At 39.8% G+C, this 21,061-nt stretch overlaps 1 protein-coding gene across 2 annotated transcripts; it reads right to left on the bottom strand.

Annotated features, from left to right (window-relative positions):
* Positions 1-2,000: 2,000 nt before the first annotated feature.
* rab3gap2 (RAB3 GTPase activating protein subunit 2 (non-catalytic)) lies at positions 2,001-20,293 on the bottom strand. 2 transcript variants are annotated; one of them, XM_086146778.1, is made up of 35 exons: positions 20,038-20,293; positions 18,774-18,862; positions 17,924-18,035; positions 17,758-17,839; positions 17,615-17,662; positions 17,470-17,545; positions 17,258-17,359; positions 17,021-17,120; positions 16,696-16,794; positions 15,930-16,078; positions 15,533-15,612; positions 15,338-15,430; positions 12,349-12,488; positions 11,825-12,020; positions 11,558-11,701; positions 10,912-10,994; positions 10,152-10,216; positions 9,953-10,043; positions 9,625-9,752; positions 9,238-9,451; positions 8,666-8,763; positions 8,398-8,506; positions 8,121-8,281; positions 7,847-8,021; positions 7,536-7,712; positions 7,313-7,419; positions 7,029-7,095; positions 6,608-6,678; positions 6,471-6,506; positions 6,213-6,287; positions 4,465-4,680; positions 3,995-4,084; positions 3,677-3,901; positions 3,323-3,487; positions 2,001-2,718 (listed from the first exon to the last, which is right to left on the bottom strand). In XM_086146778.1, exons 1-35 carry the CDS (start codon positions 20,144-20,146, stop codon positions 2,566-2,568), a joined length of 4,125 nt encoding a protein of 1,374 aa, XP_086002904.1. In that variant the 5' UTR covers positions 20,147-20,293; the 3' UTR covers positions 2,001-2,565. The 2 variants fall into 2 exon arrangements, with proteins under 2 accessions (XP_086002904.1, XP_086002913.1); XM_086146787.1 differs by lacking the exons at positions 17,470-17,545; positions 17,615-17,662; positions 17,758-17,839; ... (1 more) ...; positions 18,774-18,862; positions 20,038-20,293 and having other exon boundaries at positions 17,008-17,120; positions 17,258-17,389.
* Between the last annotated feature and the right edge of the window lie 768 nt (positions 20,294-21,061).

Below are 21,061 nucleotides of genomic sequence, written 5' to 3'. Positions count from 1 at the left end.
GAAAAGTATTCATCCTCCTTTGATGTTTTCCACTTCTGTTGCTTTCATAAATGAAATCAATACAGGTATGCTTTGTTGTCAACAATTTGCAAAAATGCTTCTTTTAAAGCATCAATTCACCCCCTTCAGGTCAGTATTTACTTAATACACCTTTGGCTTCAATCACAACATATATATGCCTCAGTCAGACTGGTACATTTGGACACAAATTTATCTGCATTCTTCCCTGCAAAACAGCCCAGTCTCTGTCAGGTATCTCAGGGATCAGGCATGAGCAGGCCTTTTCATGTCCAGTATCAAATTCTGAATTGGATTGATACCTGGGCTTTAACTTGGCCACTCCAGAACACTCACCTTATTCTCTCTAAACATACATACAAACATACAGCTTTTGCTGTATGTTTTGCTGTATGTTTAGGGTTATTGTCTTGCTAGAAAATAAGTCTTCTCCCAAGCTGTTGTTCTTTTACGGATAAAAAACAGTAGCCTTCTATCTGCCACTGTCCAATACAGCCTCTACTGACAAAAAACCTGAACAACATTTGTTACATGTACAGTCTCTCCCATTTGAAGCTCTGACATCCCTGAGGAGTTAAAGGTGTCTTAGTGGCCTTCATCACTAGTTCTTTTCTTCCCTCATCAGATGGCCAGCAGATTTAGACAAGTGCCATACTCTAATAATTTCTAAATGACGATTTCAACTGAATGCTTACATACCCATATTTTTTTCCATCAACTTTGTTATACTTTTCAATAATCCTTCTCTTGAAATGGTAGCAGGAATACTGATCAACCGGAGACTGAACCTTTCAGACACAGGTGTTTTTATATTACGACCACTTGACACATGGACTGTACTAAGGTCGTCTCCATTTCACTAATTGTGACATCAACTAGCTGTACCCCTGGGCAACTAGGCCAGTCACTTTAAATTGGGTGATTATGTAAATGTTTCTCATATTTTCAATTGACAGAAATTTGTACAAATTTGTTTTCACTTTGACATGGAAATTAAGTTTTTGCAAATTCTGGTTAAAAAAAGGCAGTCGTGACCATCGGTTAATTTATAGAAAGAGAAAAAACCCAAGGTGGGGTGAGCACTATTTATAGGCAGTGTAGGTGGTGCATCATTGGTGGATAGAATGACTCATGGCAAGGAAGATGAGAGCAAAGCAGAGAACTAAGTGTGTAGTTTTCAGGGAGAAATTGAGACAGGCTCAGGTCAGGAGGAGACTGGATGACTGGACAGCTGCAGCAAATGTGATGAGGGAGACTGGTTGGAGAGAACTTGGAGTCACATCTGGGTGGTAAGTAGCCGAGGACACTTGGTGGTGAAAAAAGGAAGTACAGGAATGTATGTGCGGAAAGAGGGACGCTAAGAACCAAGAAAAGGTCAAACAAAGGGCGTACAATGTCCTGCAAAGAACTGCAGTCGGACAGTCACGAGCAAAAGACTAATTTGTGAAAATTGGCAAAACAGAGATAGAAATGGTAAAAATGCACAGTAGTTTAGGGTGATTTAAGGATATCTAAATGTATTGACATGTGCCAAAAGTGCAAGAACAAAGAGTAGAGGAGATGTGTGTTGGGGATCACAAAGTAGTAGAGATTGGTGTAGGTGAGCCGGGGAGGGTATTGAAAAGAATGAGGAGTGGAAAGGCAGTTGGTCCAGTGGTAGTGTTTAGGAGAAGTAGCAGTAGAGTTTTTGACAAGGTAGTTCAATGGGAGAAGTATGCTGGTGCTGATTTTTGAGAACAAGGGAGATGTGGAGAATAGTGGTAACTATAGAGGAATAAAGTTGTTGAATCATTTGTTGAGGATGGAGCTGCCAGGTAGGAGGCCTAGAGGAAGACCAAAGAGGAGCTTTATGAATGTAAGGAAAGAGGACATGAAGTTTGCTGGTGTGGCAGAAGAGGATGGGAGTTACATTGAGGCAAATGATCCATTGTAGGGATCCCTGAAAGGAGCAGATGAAAGGAAGAGAAGATCAACAACTAACCTTTTAGAAACCTCTTTATTCTGTATAGTGCTGACCTGAGGAAAGCAAGGCAAGGGGCTAAGAACAGAGGATACCTGGCACAGTGAATAGCGTAATGTCTGCATACATCAATAACAAAAATTAGGTTCATAGTTTTTGATACATGACTTAATCAGAGGGAGGGATGATGTTAAACAGAATTGACATGTCAGGCAAGTAGGACACCCAAAAAGTAGCATTTTACGCAGCATTAATCAGATGAAAATAGAGCAGAAAAACTGACTGATGACAAAGACATACCCAATTTCTTCAAATCGCTAATAACAAGGACATCCAATAATTAATTGGAAAGATGTAGCCTCGATAAGTCTGATACATGTTTAACACAATCTGGCATCAAAAAAAAAGGTTAAAAGTCATTACTTTCCTCTATATATGATTATTTCTATCAAAACACTTTGTTGTGTTGCTACCAAAAAGATGAAAGATGAAAACAAAGAAACTGAACGTTAGAAAGCTGTTTGTTACTTGTGATCCCCTCATGCATCTGTTTCCAAACTTCACAAAGTTTAAAGAAGTCCTCCAGATCAATCTTCTGTTGTAAGTACCTCCACAGCCTCCATAAGGTGCAAAGCCAGGCTGTACTGAGCATGCTTCTCTGGCAGCATTTCAATCAAATGACTGACAAGCCGCCTAGACTGAGACAGGGGGACCAGGGGACACCGCAGCTCACTTGGGTCCTGCAGGAGCAAACAGAAATTAGACAAACTAATTTAACTTTGTTGAATAAATGTATTTGGTGACAATCAAGTAGTTAGTTTGCATAACCGTAAACTAACAAAACAACTATACTACAGCTTAGGGCAGGTCTATTTTAATATTAAATCAAGGACTTTAAGAAATAAGCTTTTCAAACAGTAAATTGTCTACATTGTGTTTTTTTTATGACAACCATATTAACATTAAGCTTTTGATATTCATTAATGTAAAGTTCTATTACCACGCAACCAGTGCAACAAATAAGAAAGAATTCATCCATAATCAGATTCAGTTATACATAGAGCACAACATCAGAGAAATTTGACCACTGCATTTAACTCATTGAACAATAAGCAGAGGGCAGCTACTGAACAGTAACTGGGGAGCAGTTTGGAGTTCAGTGTTGTGCTCAACAACACTGAGACAGGCTAGGAGGAGCTGGGAATCAACCATCTGTGCCACCTCCCCCCCTGAATATTCATAACGAAACTCCAGAATAAACATACCCCTCCTGTGTGCATAAATATAAAAACCACATCCACCCTTTCAGAGCACCTATATTAGATAACAATGTTGACATCTCACCATTGCCTTAAGCCATGTGCACAGGGTAGGTGGTAGGCGAGCTAGTAGCTCCATGGCTGCTTGTGTCTGGCTCTGACTGTGGAGCAGTGAGTAGCTCAGTCTCTGGCCAGTTAATACTAGCAGCTGAGAGCCCAGCACATCCTTGTCTTCTACCTCAAGCATCACCTTGGGGATAGGAGAATAATACCATACTCTCAAGATTAACATGTAAAGCAGACAAGAGCATCATGGTCTGCAAAGACATTTTAAAGAGGCTGCATCATTATACATAAGCTTCTGTCTTTCTTAAGGATTACACTCCACACGGAAATGAAGCTTGGGGCAATACAATCCTCCAAACAGAGCTTTCCTGACCTCTTCAGCCCTCAGGTCCAAGCCCTGATTGTAAAGCTGGCAGATGAGATGTCGTCGCAGGATGTCAAGGTCGACTTGTAACAGGGAGCCCAGCTCCAGACACAGTGAAGGCCAACAGTCTGCTTTAGGGCCATCACTTGGTAAAGAGGTGGTCTTTGAGTCAGAGGAGGAACTGAAGGGATCATCTATAGCCTGCACCCAGCCAGTCAGCACCTGCATGAGAAACTGAGGGAGACCACACAAATGGTTTAATAAGTCATAAAAGATGTATCTGTTTATAGATGGAGTCTTTTTTTACCCTTTGTGTTTCAAGGTTACCTCTTGGCGTAAGGAACCCAGTCCTGGATCCATGTCCCCACTTGGCATCAGCTGAATAGTTGTCAGATCTCTGAAGAAAGCATTCTTACCCTGTAACATATGAATATAGTATAAATAGTTTTGTCAATATGATGGTGTATCATAATGCTGGTGTAAAAATACAAATATATTGGGTTCATGAATAGGTGTTTTAGTTCTTGTTTGAAATCAGAAAGTGCTGCAGATACACAATACATGAAATTTAGACCAAATTTGTCAAATTTGACCAAAATGCATCTACTAGTTTTGAGTATCATATAGTCTGGATTTTCAACATGGCAGAAATAGAGTTATGTACAGTATAATAATTTAAGATGTGACAGGTAACACTGTTTTAAAACTTAGTGGCATATTCAAATGTGAAATCTTCACTGTACGCTTCTTATCTTTGGCACCAATGGCTTCTCATCAAAACAAAAGTGCTCCATTACCTTGCTGTCAAACAGGCTGAGAGGTTTGACCTTAAGACTGAAGGTCATGGCTGCATGTAGCAATGAGGCTAACAGATAATGGTGCTGGACGAGGGGGTAGTGGACACCTTTCTGCTCGAGGGATATTTCAACAATAGAGACAGGCCCCTCTGCTCCGCACCAGGCCTCATCTGTTGACAGCTCTGGACAGGGAATCTCCTCCACTGCCGAGTCTGCCTAGAAGAACATGAAGGAGAACACTTTATATTTGCAAAGAGGTGCTTAAGTGACCAATGAATAATTTAGTTAACTGTTTTGAATACAGCAGAAGAAACTCTCAAGCTACTGAGTAAAAACATTCGACCATATTCTAAACCACACATCAAGGGGGAAATTAGTGTTTTTCACATCTGCTTTTTGCTTGCATAGTCAGATGTAAAATTTGTAACTTCAGTGAACTAATACTGCTACTCTGTGTTCGAAACTGCAAGTTAACACAGGAGAACTGGCTGGCTAATTATCTGTGCAAAATCTTGCAAAATGGGATAGTGAAGTATCAATTTTCCCTTAAAACGATGATACTGTGTATGAAGCACAATCATTTAGCCTTAGTCCATGGAATAAAGTCAAGTATGTGCCTGACCTAAGCACAACTGATAGATAAAGTTTAAAGTAAAAATACAACTAATTAAACTCCAATAAAACTAAAACTATAACAGCCAAAAGAATCCTTTAGGATCCATCCCACTAACTGTCCCCGGCTTTGAGTGGCTCCCCTCAGGTCGCGGACTCCGCTGTCGCTGATGCCAAACCCAGAGGGCAACCTCTATCTCCAAAGCTTTGAAAACCCCCCTCTTGACCCCTCCCTCACCCCTAAGTGTAGTGCTGCTTGTGTTTATTATTGTATAAATGTGGAGCTAATTGCCCATATGTACACTTGTTCTTCTGCCCTTTGTACAGATGTACAAGTATTTACACAAATGGAGTTTTTTTTTTTTTTTTTTAATGTTTTTTTACATGTTGGACTTTATATTATAAAGGTAAAAAGTAAAGTGAAAAATGTAAACAAAAATGTAATTATCTATTTTTATTATACATTTAGAGATGTTGGATCTGCTCTAGATCTGCTCTATGCCACCCCATGTACTACATTTGCCCCCAGGGACAAATTAAGGTTCTCTGATTCTGATAATAAAAAATCTAAATATGAGACAATCTTAAGACAATCATGAATGAAAATATTTGTTATTAATATTACACTTAGCTAGCTGTCAATGATATTTATTCTAATTTTCAAAAAATAGGCCCAAGTGACATTTGCAAAACCCATGATTTACTGGGTAAGTTTCAAATACATGAGCACACTAACCCACTTCTCTTATTCATGGTCAAAAAAACACATCAGCATATCAAAGGATATGATGTATTATCAGATACATAACACATGTGACTTTTGAGGATATCATTAAAGAACATAAACAAATACATTGTTTTGTCATGAACATAATGATGATCAAGATTTGATTAGGGTTGGGGAATCATTTGGTATGATTCCAGTATATTGAGAAATATCTCTCTCAACTATAATGAGAGATATATCAGTTTCTAAAGGGACGAGATATGCATTGCATAGGACAAGAGCTGGAGTCACTGTCCATGTCTTGTTTTGGATAGATTCTAGCCACTGGTTGTTCTTCATCCCTTAAAACAATAATGCATAGGACAAAAGGAACTGATTTCACTGCAATGATAACCAACTGTCTAGTCACCTCCATGAGGATCTGCAGCAGCTGGACACAGCAGCCCAGGAAACATGTCATGGCTTTGTCACTCATTCCCACATCCTATATGTATTAAAAACAGACGTTAGTTTCTTAACAACAATCACTAAGATCAGCTTCAAGAGTCTATTAAGATAAACTTAATTGATCCACATAGGGGAAATTTCTTTGTCCAAGTAGTGGAACGGTTATGCCTATATATATATATATATATATATATATATAAATAGTCATAGAAATACTAACCCGTCGACACAGTCGATCTTTAGGTGCTTTCCCGACCTAGAATAAAAAATAAAAAAAATCAAGTTGAATTTTTCTTTTAAACTTCAGCCAATAAAACAGACTGGAGCAAACAAACAATACTGTGTGGTATTACAAACCTTCTCCATAAGGAATGCTGCTGCTGAGAAACGCTTGACAATGAATGTGCTCCACATCATTGTGCAAATACCTGTGAGAAAGATTCTTGTTGCATTAAATAAATAAGTAAATAAATAAATAACTTAATAAATAAATAAACGAATGAATGAATGAATGACTGAATAAGCAAGCCAGCCAGCCAGCCAGCCAGCCAGCCAGCCACTGGTGCTCAAGCAACAAAATTATGAAAAGCTACAAGACTAGATATTTTTAAAGGTGAACATTGTTACTGTTTTGTACATTTTAACATTTGAGTTTTATACCTTGAGTAATTAAAATGTTCTGAGGCTGCTATAATTATATCCATGAAAAAAAACTCATGACCACAATATGTATAACGTCTGCACACTATGAAAAAAAATCAGGCTATTACATACTTACCAAGTTGAATATGTGGACTGGAAACCAGTTTCAAATATTCTATTGCCTGGAGCAAGCACAGCCCTGCCTAGGAAGAAGCAAGTGCAAATCCCGATTTCTGAACATGGAATTATAAATGCATTACTTTGTTACTGATGTTATTGTCTTAACAGAAAGACAAACAATTATATAGAAAGGGCAAATAACAGCTAGTGGTATCACAGTTTAACAGAAGGTTGCTTTCGGATCATTCATAGCAACAACTATTACAAAAACCTGTGGGGTAAATTACAGTTTGACTGCACCTCTGGGTCTTTGTTCCACTGAACCACATATTCCCAGCAGCAGTGTGCAAAGAGCAGGTCAGGTGAGAGAGAGTGAGGAAACCGCTGGCATACTGCCTGAAACAGCTCTGCGAAGAGGGGAATTAAGTATAGATAAATTAAAGAAAAAGCTGATGTTCTTTGAATTGACATGTGACTTAAATCTGTAGATTATGTATCATAAGCATAATGTGTTTCTCTAGACCTGCAGTTCTTTCAGTGACTTCTTGGAATTTTTCCTCCCCCTCCTTAATTTCTCTTGCTTTCCACTCTTGTTTGTCATAAGCTACATTATCTTCTTTCTTCTGAAGAAATGTCTTTAGCTGCTCAGGGGAAAAATTGTGCCTGAACACCCACTTGGAGATGTTGTCAGTAACACCCCCTTTAAATATAATAAATCAAAGTATTAGTCGAAAGCAGACTGGGTACTGAAAGCAGAACATATATTGATAGAGAAACCAAAGCAGACAGCAATAACAGAGAGGCAGACATGCTGGCAAAGTACAACAGACGTACCTCTGCCACCCTCCAGGAGGGTTTTAACAGAGCAATGTGCTACAGAGCCAACCACTGATCCATTGGACCAAGGCATCAACAGCAAAGTCTGCAGCACAAGCAGATCCTCCAGCTGATGGACACAAACCACCCACTGCTCCAACTCCAATGAAACAGCCTCCCACTCTGAAGGTAACTGTCATAAACATGACATACAAAATTAATACTATTATCAGTACTTCCTCTTCATTAACTCCCACAAGGGTTCACCACTGTATGCATGAGTGTTCTCCACCTTGCTGTCCACACGACTGGTGATGCTCTTCTTCACAGCACAATGACCTGCGAAGGCAGCAAGAAGAGCTGCTGCAGAATTGTGTGACAGTACACATATCTGTCGGACTTGCTGCCACCAAGGTGACACAGATTGAGTGTCCCATGACTCCTCTATTGAACCTAATGAAGAGAGTGAGAGATAGTAACCCAATTTAGATGTCCATTTTAAACTCCACTGTTCCTATATGAAGCATACAGAAAATAAACACCTTCAAATAATGGGCAAGAATACATACCTTTCATGTTGCTTAGGATAACAAGTAGTGTGTAAAGGTTTCTTACACTTTGGTCTGGTTTCTGTAGCACCTCTTTCTCCCTTTGCAGCCACACATTTAACAAAAGAGACTGACAAAAAGTCAGGGATAAAAATCAAACCTGCAGTATAGAATCAACCAAACTACAACTGACTTATTGTATTAAATTACAATTTGCCTCCACATGCCTTGTCAGTGCCTTTGAGCTCCATGTGAAGAGCTGCGAATTTCACTTATCCCACTGTCTTACCAGTAGTTGCTGTGGACTGATGCCAGAGTGTTGTAGTCTGTCACAGACTTTACGCAGGGGGCTTCTGCTACAAAGGCAAGCCCAAAACATGAAGTTTCCTGCACAAAAATAAAACTCAATTAAATAATCTTCATATCATATTACCATTATCATTATTATAATTATCATTAGCCAATGACACTGCATTCCCTGCACCTATCTATCTGGGTTTTATTCGAGGGGTCAGACTCTAGTCATAACATATTAAGCAGGACAATGGATATCACACTGGACTAAATTATTTGTAGATGCGACTGTTGAATAGTGACATTTGTAGATTTGACTGCTGACACCAGATAACTGGTGTGAGCCCTGAGACTGACAAGATAACCTTCTTCTGTTATAAACTGGGTTTGGCTCTTGTGTCCTGAACAAATATTACTAAATAAACTTTACAAGTTGATGAATTATTGAAATATAGACTTGAAAAAGTTTAGATGGTGCAGACAAGAAAGGGGGTGGAGTTCCTCCGGCAGTGATCTAAAATACATGACAGCAAGAGGATTTTTGATAGATAAGACAGGTCTCATCACCTAGCTGGTTCCACTGAATATCAGATCCACGTTTCACACACAACTGCCCCTCCTCAGTGTACTCCATTTGGGAGAGGAGAGTTTGGACTGGCAGCGGTAAGTCGGGGGAGTCCTGGGTGAATGAAACACTGAGCCGTGACGTGAGTTGGGCATAGCGCTGTAAGGTAGGGTTCAGGCGAGACAATTCTTCTTGTAAACCCTCAAGGGTGTCCGGCTGAGGGGAATGGGGATAATAGATAATTTTGTCAATAAAAAGGATCAAGCAACAATTTCATTTTAAGAGCTAATTAAGATTATTAAATAAGGCTGAAGAAATACTAAATATCAAGATAATGATAACAATTAGTATGTATGTATGAATGTATGTGTGTGTGTGTGTGTTCCCACAGCTTCAGTGCTGTCTTCTCTGTCTGCAGTGAGGTGTAGGTTCTGGATGTCAGTGTAAAGGTGAAGCAGTTTGAGCTGAGAGGAACAGAAATGCAATAATCCTGGATCCACTTGCTCTTGGTCTTGGTCTGTAATGCAAGATGGTTATGAAAAAAAGACCAATAATTAGGAACCTATTTATATTGTACCAGTATTACAAAAAACATCTCCTTTATTGGGAACTGGTTAGCTTGTAATTAACATTCACAGATTATAAATACCTTTCAATCCATCAATTTTAAAGGTCAGAGACATAAATGCTGTCTTACAAACGGGCCAATTCTTTTACCTTGAAGCTGCAGAGTGCTGAGCAACATGGATGTGATCCTTGTGAGACATGATAAAGGCACATTCCTACTTAACAGCAGAGACTCGAGTGCCTAAAATGTACATACAGAAACTAAGACCTGAATATCAATGCCTTGTGACAGCAAATATTTGTCATTCAATTTTTTTTACAAAAAAGTGAGATAAATGTATCATTTTACCTGCTTTTTAATATCTGGATGTTTGATATCCAGCAGCACTGTCATGGCTTCATTTTCAAAGATGTCTGAAACAAACAATAAATACAGACACTGAAATAGAAATGTACATGCTAATCAATAGTTATATTTTAGTCAATCTTAACCAAATTACATGCTGCTACAAATTCACATATCTAAATCAATGTGTTTTTTTCGCAAAATGAGTAAGGGCCAAAGCTTCAAGAAAACATGACATTTGCAGAGATGGAACATGGGCTTGCCTAAATCCACGAAAGCATTCTGGATTTTTTTTTTTTTTACCAAGAACAACAGGTGTTTTTCATTTCTTTTCAGAAAGGTCATTGTCTTTGATATTTTCCAGAACTCATCTTAATTTCAACAGTTCTGCTTTACTGCTATCTTGTCATTACAGTTAATGATAAGGAAACTATCAAGTCTTTCACAGCTATAAAGAGAGCTACAAGGTCTTGAGCACAACCTGTGCTCAAACTTCAGCTTTTGTCAAAAAAGAAAGACATTGGAACCAACTGACAATTTCAAATGACAGCTGCTGGTATTCCACAGGCCAATCTGGTCGTTTTAGATCTGAGATTGTATAAATGATGTTTACTTCCCATTTGCCAGACATTTGCAAGCCATAATTATTTTGAAACAACTTTAATTTTAAGTTTTTAAATAGTATGTATTTCAAGATGTAATGTGTTAATATATTAGTTTGAGATGGGATGCCTTAAAAAAATGTATTCTCCCTCCATCTTACCAGGCTCACTTTCTCTGCTTCCAAGGATCGTGGTCAATCTCTTTAACAGATGAATGTCTTTGGCTCGTTCACTTTTCTTGTCACTGAAATTGACATGAAGAGGTGAGGCTTGGATAGTTTACTCACACCTAGAAATTTAGAGGCTGCAGCAAACCTTTAATGATTCAAAAAGTCTCTATCCACTGAGCAGTATCATTTGTAAAAAGATTAAGGATACATTTCATACTAAGAATACATTCAGAAAATGGACTCTATATAGTTCAAGCAATTTATATATCTTTTTATAACAGATATATCTAATTTATGATATGCATTTTGCAGTTTGATCAATATGTCATCTGTGTAATGTCCTATACAGTTCACTTTCATCCATTCATCCATTGTCTACCACTTATCTTACTCAAGGTTGCGGGGGATACTGGAGCCTATCCCAGCAGCCATCAAGCCAGAGGCGGGGTACACTCTGGACTGGTCAACAGTCCATCACAGGGCCATATGTACAGACTGACAACCATTCACGCTCTCATTTACACATCAGGGCAATTTTTCCTGTTCACCTTCTGCATGTTTTTGATTGCAGGAGGAAACCGGAAACCCCTAGGAAACCCACACAGACACAGGGGAGAACATGCAAACTCTTATCAACCTGAGTGCCAAGTGAAAGGCTACGTTGACTGTCCTAAGTGCTCCTGTGATGGGATCCAGCAGACACACTTGCTGGGTATGGAGCTGCCAGCCTTGACTGGTCACACTGTTAACTCCCATAAGACGGTAGCCTGCATATAGCAACCTGAAAAAACACACCAGAATATGTGAACTGCGATAGATGCAAATATGTATATGACTGAACAGTCATATTATCTTATGCTTATTAGTAACTGTTGACACCTTGAAAACAGTGTACTCTGGATACCTGCAATGCTTTCCTACAGTGAAGGCTCCAACTCGAGGCCCATATTGCATCGCCCAAACCTCAAGGATTCCTCTGCGGGGAGCATAGATGACCAGGAAAAGTGCAATTCGTCGGATGAAGGAAGATGAGGGGGAGAAATCCTGATCAGGCCGATCTTCTGGAAGCTGCAGCCAACCTAGCTGAGCATCTCGATAACCTGAAGTTGAAAAATTGTAAGACAATATATGGGTGAAAGAGCCAAAAGTAAAACAATTTCGACAATCAAATCAAGTTAGTTATTCTTGCATTCAAATCTTGACATGGCTATATAAAAAAGAATGGAATACAAAAACAGTGAAAAGGTTATCCATGATAAAAACTATTGTTCGAGATCCTGCATACAAAATATATGTGGATGTTCTCTCAAAAGACATACCCGCTAATCTTTATGCATCCTGAGGCAAAACTATGCTCTATGCAAGAACATTGGTACACAAGTATCACTCAGTGATATGAAGCTATAGTTGTCCAACTAGTTTCTTTACCTTTCCACATACGGATTGCTATACCTCTGGCCAAGTCCAGCACTGTGACTCTGCCAAAGTCATCAGTCACCCCAGCAAGCATGTTGCAAGGGGATAGACAGATGGACTCTCCACGTCGACGAGCGTCTGGGAGACCATATCTGAAAGAAGAAGGAACGTACACACAATATAGGGCTGTGAAAATTAACACAATGAATTAATGGAAGAAAATCAAAGAATATCACAAATAGCATCAAGAGTATATCAACATTTTGAGAGTATATAAACAGCTACATTTTAACAATGGTGACACATGCACAGCGACAATATACTGGCTGTCACAATGGGAAATTTTATTACAATAGAACCCAAGAGGGGACAATCAACTGACATAACCTTGTGTGAACTCATTAGGGAGGGGTTTTTGTTTCACCAAAGCACTACCTACTTAAAGAACCACATCAACATAAAGCAAGTACTGCAAGTACTTTGGTGACCACAATGCCTGGCTTGCACCAACCCCTCATGGAACAGAACATCAGGTCCTCAGATGTATACCAATCTAAGCAGCTGGGTACGAGAGGGCTACATTAATATTGATATTTGTTCGATTTAAAAACAAAGCAAAAATATAGATGATAAATACAGTGTGTTTTAATATAATTATTATTATATATTATATTCAAGAAGACTAGCGACTGTAATTGCTGCTGAAGGTGCATAAACAAAGTCCTGAGCAACGGCTATGAATACTTACATACTGCATATGTGATAACTCAGGTTTTTAAAGAATAATTTTGCAAATGATATGATAATGATAAAATAATAATTCATAATTATGGGCTGTTGTGTGTAGACTTTTAAGGGAAAAAATGAATCTAATCAATTTTGAAATAAGGTTATAACATACACTCTGGAAAAAGTGAAGTGCTGAGAATTCTTTCCGGATACACTTTGTATATTTTTGCCCCCACAAAAAGAAACAACAGACTACTGTGCTCGTCCTGGACTGTCCCTAATGAACATGATAGGAATAGTTGTTTAGCCAGATGTTCATACATAAAAGTATGCACATGTGGACCTCTGTTCCCTGTCAGGAAGTTTCAACTCCCATCTCTGGAAGAGTTCCAACTATGTCCAGAAGGAGACAGGGGACACATTGAGTCCAAGCGGACCAAGCTCCGTGCCTCCATGGTTGCGGCAGCAGACTGAAGCTGTGTCCATAAGGTGGTCAGTGTCTGTTGAGACGGTACTCCTGAACCTGCTGGTGGACCCCTGTGGTGAGGGATGCCATCAAGCTGAAAAAGGAGCCCTACTGAGCCTTTCTGGCCAGTGGGGCTCCAGAGGCAGCTGACAGGTGCCGAGCGGCACATGGCTTCTTGGTTGCCAAGGCAAAAACTTGCGCATGGGAGGAGTTCGGTGAGGTCATGGAGAATGACTTCCAGAGGGTTTCCAGGAGATTCTGGTCCATCCTCCGTCGACTCAGGAGGAGGAAGCAGTATACCGTCAACATAGTATACAGTGGGGATGGCAGGCTGCTGACCTCTACTCGAGATCTTGTGGATTGGAGGGAATACATCCAAGGCCTCCTCGATTCCAATGACATGCTCTACAATGAGGAAGCAGAGTTGGGGGACGTTGGATTCCCCAACTGGGGCACAAGTTGTCAAGGCAGTCAAAAAACTCCTTGGTGGCAGGGCCCTGAGGTTGGATGAGATCTGCAGAGTTCCTTCAGGCTCTGGATGTTGTAGGGCATTCGTGGCTGACATGCCTATGCAACATTGCGTTGACGGCGGGGGGTTGTTCCTCTGGATTGGCAAACTGGTGTGGTGATCCCCCTCTTTAAAAAAAGGTATCATAGAGAGTCCTCCAACTACAGGGGGAAATCATACTCCTCAGCCTCACTAGAAAAGTCTACTTGGGGGTGCTGGAGAGGAGGGTCCGCCAGGTCATTGAACCTCGGATCCAGGAGGAGCAGTGCTGTATTCGTCCTGGTCGTGGAGCAGTGGACCAGCTCTACTCCCTTGGCAGGGTCCTTGAGGGTCCATGGGAGTTTACCAAACCAGTCTACATGTGTTTTGCAGACCTGGAGAAGGCATTTGACTGTGCCCCGCGGGGAATCCTGTTGAGAGTGCTTCAGGAGTATGGGGTACCAAACCTTCTAATATGGGCTGTTTGGTCCTTGTATGATCGGTGTCAAGAGCCTGGTCCGCATTTCAGGTCTCAAGTTGGATTTATGTCCCGTGAGAGTTGGACTACATCAGAGTTGCCCTTGTTGTCTCGCCTGAACCCTACCTTACAGATTCTGTTCATGACTTGCATGGACAGAGTTTCCAGCCAAAGCCAGGGTATTGAGGGGATCCGATCTGGTGGCCTCAGGACTGGGCCTCTACTTTTTGATGATGATGTTGGCTTAATCGGCCTGCTATCTCCAGCTCTTGCTGGAGAGGTTTGCTGCTAAAACTGAAACTAGAAGGAGATCAACAGCTCCAAATCCAGACGGAAAAAGTTGGGGTGTCCCCTGGATCAGGGAAAAGGTCCTACTTCTGGTGGAGGAGTTCAAGTAACTCAGGTTCTTGTTCACAAGTGAAGGAAGTATGCAGCGGTAGATCAACAGAAGGATCGGTGTGGCATCAGCGATGGTGCAGACTCTGCACTGGTCTGTGTTGGTGAAGAAGGAGCTGAGCCAAAAGGTGAAACTCTCGATGTACCAATCAATCTATGTTCCTACCCATACCTATGGTAACGAGTTGTGACTGAAAGAACAAGGTCATGGATCCAAGTGGCCAAAATGAGTTTTCTCCACAGGGCTCTCCCTTATAGTTAGGGTGAGGAGTTCGGCCATCTGGCAGGGGCTCAGAATAGTCGTTGCCTCTCTTTGTGCAGTGACGCCGGATGAGGTGGTTCAGGCATCTGGCCAGGATACCTCCTGGACATCTCAAATCCTTGAGCCCAGTGACATTTTTGTCAGTGACATTGACATAAAAGAAGTAAATATTATGATTGTTACCTGATCCGTAAGGGTGTTGCAGGCTCCACTTTGGGCTTCTGTTTCTGGGCAGCGTCATCCTCATACTTATTCTTGTTCCAACCTAACCACCCACTGAGGAAGACATTGAACAGAGACAAATACCAAGGAAAATATGTTAAATTGCATTAGCACACATAGAAGTAGCATAATTGCTTTTCATGTACACATACACACCTGGCTGCACTGAAGAGAGCTGAGGTGAGTTTACTGGCCACAGCAAGAGCCACATGAGAAAGAAGGGGCTGGGAGCTTCCCTGTTCAGGGGATATATCCATAAAAATATCATATTTAATCACCAATGTCTTGAAAAAGCCCAATATTACCATGTATTGCACTTAATAGATGCTTTTGTTGTTACATCAGAGTATTGGGATTTTCATATTCATATCTATAATCATAATTACAATAATGTTTACACTTCCTATCAGCCCATATCCAAATGCACTGCAGACAGCAAAGTAGGAATTTCACTGTACAGGGAAACAAGTTTCTACACGGTCCATGTGACAATAAATGCTTTGAATCTCTTGAATCTGTCTTTGAACCTTTAACAGACTCTACAAACACTCACCTCTACAGCATAGTAAAAGCCAGTGTAAGGCCCCCCTCCAACAGTAACATACTGGCTCATGGCAGGGGGGCTGCCCTTCACTGATGTATTAAACCCCCCCAGAATAGAGGCATTCTTCAGCTGATCAAACACGCATAGTGTCATAATACCTAACAGATGGAAAGATGGAGGGAGGAAAAAGATTAGCAGTTATGTGTAGAAAATCAGACATCCTAGCTTTTCTGAAAGAAGCTGGGTAAGTACAATAAGTAGATAGATACTGTACAGTAGATACTGTATTAATTCCCTTGGGGAAATTCGCAAGCTGTGTTTAACAGTGTTGGAACGAGAAGATTGTCTCCTGACTTTAATGCTAATCCAGCAAACTGATGTCAGGATACTCAACTGAAATCCTCATGAAAGAGCTTAAGGTGATGAAAGGTGTCAGTTATCAGGCATACTGAAAATATTTTAATGGTCCATTTTTCAGATCAAAGTGGTAATATGTATTGCTCATGTTAATAAGAATTACCTAATTTGACTGGGTTGCTAAAATCACTGAAATACACATTATTTCAGCATGAATATCAACTGTGCAAAGCATTTGTTTTTCATAACAGCAATGATCCATGTCATATGCTGATATGGTTAAAGTTTACAAGTTCAACAGTAAATACTCAAATTTAGGATCTTCTGTCATCAACGTAGCACCTGTAGTAATAAACCATGAGGCTATATCGACCGATGAAAATGAATATCAGCTCAGTTGTTATCAAAAGTCTCTTACCAACACTAGCATGGTCAACTACAGCATCCATGTCCTGAAGACCCCACTTTTTATATGCAAGAGGGGGGGGCAGAATTACATCACTACCGGCTGCAGCAGCTGAATGCAAAGAGATAAAGGTAGAAAGGTACGGAGGTAGGAAACTAAATATAGTGATATTGTATGATATTTCAAAAGAGAGCATTGCCAGATTATGAACAAGCAACCATCTTTTTCATTTGTCTTTTAGCTTGTCAGTACATCTTCTTCTAACTTTTAACACACACACACAGGCACGCACGCACGCACGCACGCACGCATGCACGCACGCACCAAAACAGAATACCTCGGGCCATCTGATTTCGACAAGCTCGCAGAGACTGAAAGAGGCTGAAGCCATCTATGGTGACCAGTGCAGCAGGGTAGAGGATACTCAACTCCTCATGCTGTGATTAGATTAATAAAAAATCAAACTTGTGCTGGAATCTTTAAAATGGTCACACAAATTCTAGACAGTTTGTTTAAACACAAGTTTTAAATATCATAAATAGATCTTGGTACGCAAAAGTCAAACAGATGCTACCTGCTCAATTACTCCAGGATGTCGAGGGACCTCATATGTACGACACTTAAGCCTTAAAACAGGGTCTTCATGCAGCAACTGGGCCAGGAGGAGAACCCCATTCTAAAAGGACACATCAAGTTTACATTTCATCATTTCAATTCAAACAAAAACTTGTTAAATTGTTAAACACATTTTTTTCCAAAGCTACAAGAGCTTCCATAAGATAAGACCTCGGTATAGAATCGGACATATCCAGAGGTGAATCCAACAACAACACATGTCCAGTCAGGTTGTCCAGTGGAACTCCTATAAATTCACAAAAAACAGATTTAAATCACTGTGCAGGTCATTCACTAAAGAGCGGAAATAGTTGACCTTTTCTGGCTTGCCAGTGGTATACAGATGGAACTGCTGACAGACTCCCTGCAATAAGAAAACAAGCAGATGTGAATTTGCGGCACTGTCTCTTTTAATAAATAATTGTCATGTTATCCTGATCTAACTTTCCCCTCCTCCACCTTTCATCAGTGCTGAGGCTTCCGGTCCATGTCATGCACAGGGTCATCTCCTCCCTACCAGTGTCATCTGTACGCCACTTAGCTGCAAGTAATGTTAAAAAACAAAAGTGAACCATCACTCCTCTGCATCTTCAACAATAATTGACTGTATGATGGATTATCTGACCTGAGAGGAACACAGCGTTTTGCTCATGGGCAATAACTAGAAGGTCTGAACAGGGCGACAGAGAAACAACACAGTCCTGCAACCAAGGTCTATACTGCTCCGCCATCTCCCCCTGAACATGAGGAGAGCACAGCAGGTGGAGAGCATGAATTACTTTGCATATGTAAATGGGAAATTCACAGAAAACAACTTTGGGCTCATATAAAGCAGAGGCGGGTTGAAGCAGGATAAAACTGAAAAATTTACAAAATATCATCAATAACAAAAACTCGGTGACAAATCTAACTACCTTGTTTAAGAACCTGGTATCATTAACTATTCTCTAACAGCATGGTATTCAAGGTATTTTTGTATGTGTTTAAGTCACAGAGAAAAGAATCTATTCACTTGACTGCACTGTTTCTTTTCAGTTTTCAAAATGAATTTAACAGATGTATGTAGAATATTGATTATTTTCTTTTAATGAGAATCAATTTTTTTCCTCTTCTGTATGCATCTTCTTCCTTGGAGTAAGAACAAGGAAAATTATGACTGCTGTGGTCTAAAAATGTGATTCTTCCCCAGAATGTAACATTCTGTTGTAACTGTTTCCACAAGTATCATGTTTTCTTTAATGAACCATTTCTAATTGTGGTATATGTATATTAAACCATAGCTAGATCCTCTGTTTCATTTCAAAACTGAATATTTGCAAATGAAAGTTTTTATCCTGGAAATTAAACAATTGCTATTTGATAGATGAAGGGGAATTCTGATATCACTGCATAATTGTACACTTAATGCATGCATTATATACACAAACACTGAAGCATCAGACCACTAATGCTTGATAAAATACAAGAATACAGACTGTTGTGCTAGAAGTGGTTTCCTCCTCTTTGGCGTTATCGCTCTCCCAAGCTGATGCCCAATCGGAGGTGTTCCAAGAAAGCTCATTTTCTGTTAAGAAATAGAAATCTCTTCATTCGTCACATCCAGTTATACATACAACACAAGATGAGCAAACTTTGACCACTCATCATGGATGAACCATTTGCAGTGCCAGGGATGCAGTTAGGGGTTCACTGTCTTGCTCAACAACACTTTGACAAGCTAGGATGAGCACATGAGTCAGACCACGAATCTTCTGTTCCAAGGATGACCATCTAACACCCTATGCCACACTCCCCCTTTACAGATAGGGGCAAAGGGTGAAAGGTCAATATCAATTAACTGTCTGAAACCACAGTGACAGTGAGGATTTTGGGGATATTTGTCCTTCCCGAGCGGTCAGTCCTCTGGCTAGAAATGTCAGGTTCTTACAGATCCATTGGGTCATACAATGCAAGCTATCAGTAACTAAACAGCGACTGAAATGCTATTCACCCAATTGTAGTATCTGGGTTGAATCATTTCAATAAGCTTCTCTACCAAAGGGACTGAATTAACTGGTTCTTCATTTAACCAATGCAGAATGTGAAATTAAAGACATTCTGCTCTGTAAACAAAAAATTAGAGCAAAATCAAACAAAACTGGATAAAGTACAAAGAGCAAATGATGGTTATAATAACGAAACCTATTTTGGAATCACTATTGGGAGAATGACTTCGCAAGAATAGGAAGTAGACAAACTGAATGATTATTTAGTAATATCTCTCATGCTTCTGTGCCTGAGTGTTAAATAATTTTACATTACAGTGACATGTGAGTGACGATCAAGAACAATAATGTGTTTTATGTACATTGAGCCAAAAGCAGGTTTTACCCATATTAAAATGTAAATGTTATTCAATTAAATTTGCAGCTTATTAACTTCACTTGTGAAATCATCTTAACCTCCAAATAGAAGACGTATTTTTGCAGAGAAGCAGAGCACAATTGGGTGGACTTGCTATGACTTTGGGTAGCTGCGACGTGACGTGATAAACAGACCCCTGAATAATGCTATTCAATAACCAAAAGACAAACTTTCTCCTATCATTCTCAATACCCATTAATTTGCCAAAGTAGTATGTACTACATTTTAAAGGTCAATTACTTTATTTTATACATTCGTAAGTAAATATCACTATCCAGAGGCAGCTAACTGAACTGAGGACTCGGATTGTCAGTTTACGTGTCTCTGAGAGGGTACCTGTTTTATCCTTTTCCTCTGGCGGGTCATTTTTCTGTGTCTGGAACAAGTAGTCCCTTACCGAGTTGAGCTCTTGGAGCCGACAAAACTCCAACAAATTGCACGACATATCTTTTCCGTCCGGCCAGCACCCAAGTAGTCAGGGAATACGACAGCTAGCCTGCTAAGTCTTGCTAGTCAGTACGTTGACTTCGCTTTGAATGTTGTTAAACGTTATCACGGTTTGTTTAAAAGGCCAGTATTTCTTAGCTATACGAATCCATCCCCTTACAATATTTAGACGTGTCTACCACTTTATTTATCTCATAATAACAGTACCAACAGCTGACGTTCTAACACATCATAAACAGCGTAATATCGGAGTGGTTCCGGGTTAGAGTTGAGTCAATCTTTTCAAAATGGAAAGTGCGTGTGAACCCGGATTTTTTTGACACATTAAAATAAAATGATTATCAAGTCAAAATTACTTATTAAAATGCATATATTAAATGAATGCATATATTACATGTAAAATTAATGTAACCATAATATTTTGTTTTTCGAATGGGTTAGCGTCCGGGAGGGTTTTGTCGGTTGTCCTGTCTTCGGTGTGAAAAATTAAAAACTCCGTAATAAACCCGTTTAGTCAGTTCTGAAGGAGGGATTTTGCTCGACCGAATCTGAAAAGCAAAATTAATCAGCTCGCTTCAAAATGTAATTGCATCGGTTGTTCCTTAGATGGTAGTAAGTGTATGTACTTGCAAAGAGTTCCTACTGTGTTGCAGTGGTTCGTCGTTAAATGGCCAAGCCTTCGTTAATGTTTAGCACAGTGCAAAGGAACAATAATGAAAAGCGAAACAATGACAACGGTGATTTTTAACTTATATTACAGTACATTTTGTTTATTTTTTTTTCTTTTTACTCTACTGATGTGATATATGTCCTTGTAAAAAAACTTCACCTGTATAAGCCGGTCATAGCATATACATTAAAACGTGGCTCATTATAAGTACTATAAAAACTAAATTATACGTTCTGTTAAGGT

This window comes from Fistularia commersonii, chromosome 1, assembly GCF_037954325.1.
Source record: "Fistularia commersonii isolate RoL2024-O1a breed Wild chromosome 1, RoL_Fcom_v1.0, whole genome shotgun sequence".
NCBI lineage: Eukaryota > Metazoa > Chordata > Actinopteri > Syngnathiformes > Fistulariidae > Fistularia > Fistularia commersonii.
Note: the sequence above shows the minus strand (reverse complement) of the source record. Positions and strands in the feature narration are given on the sequence as shown.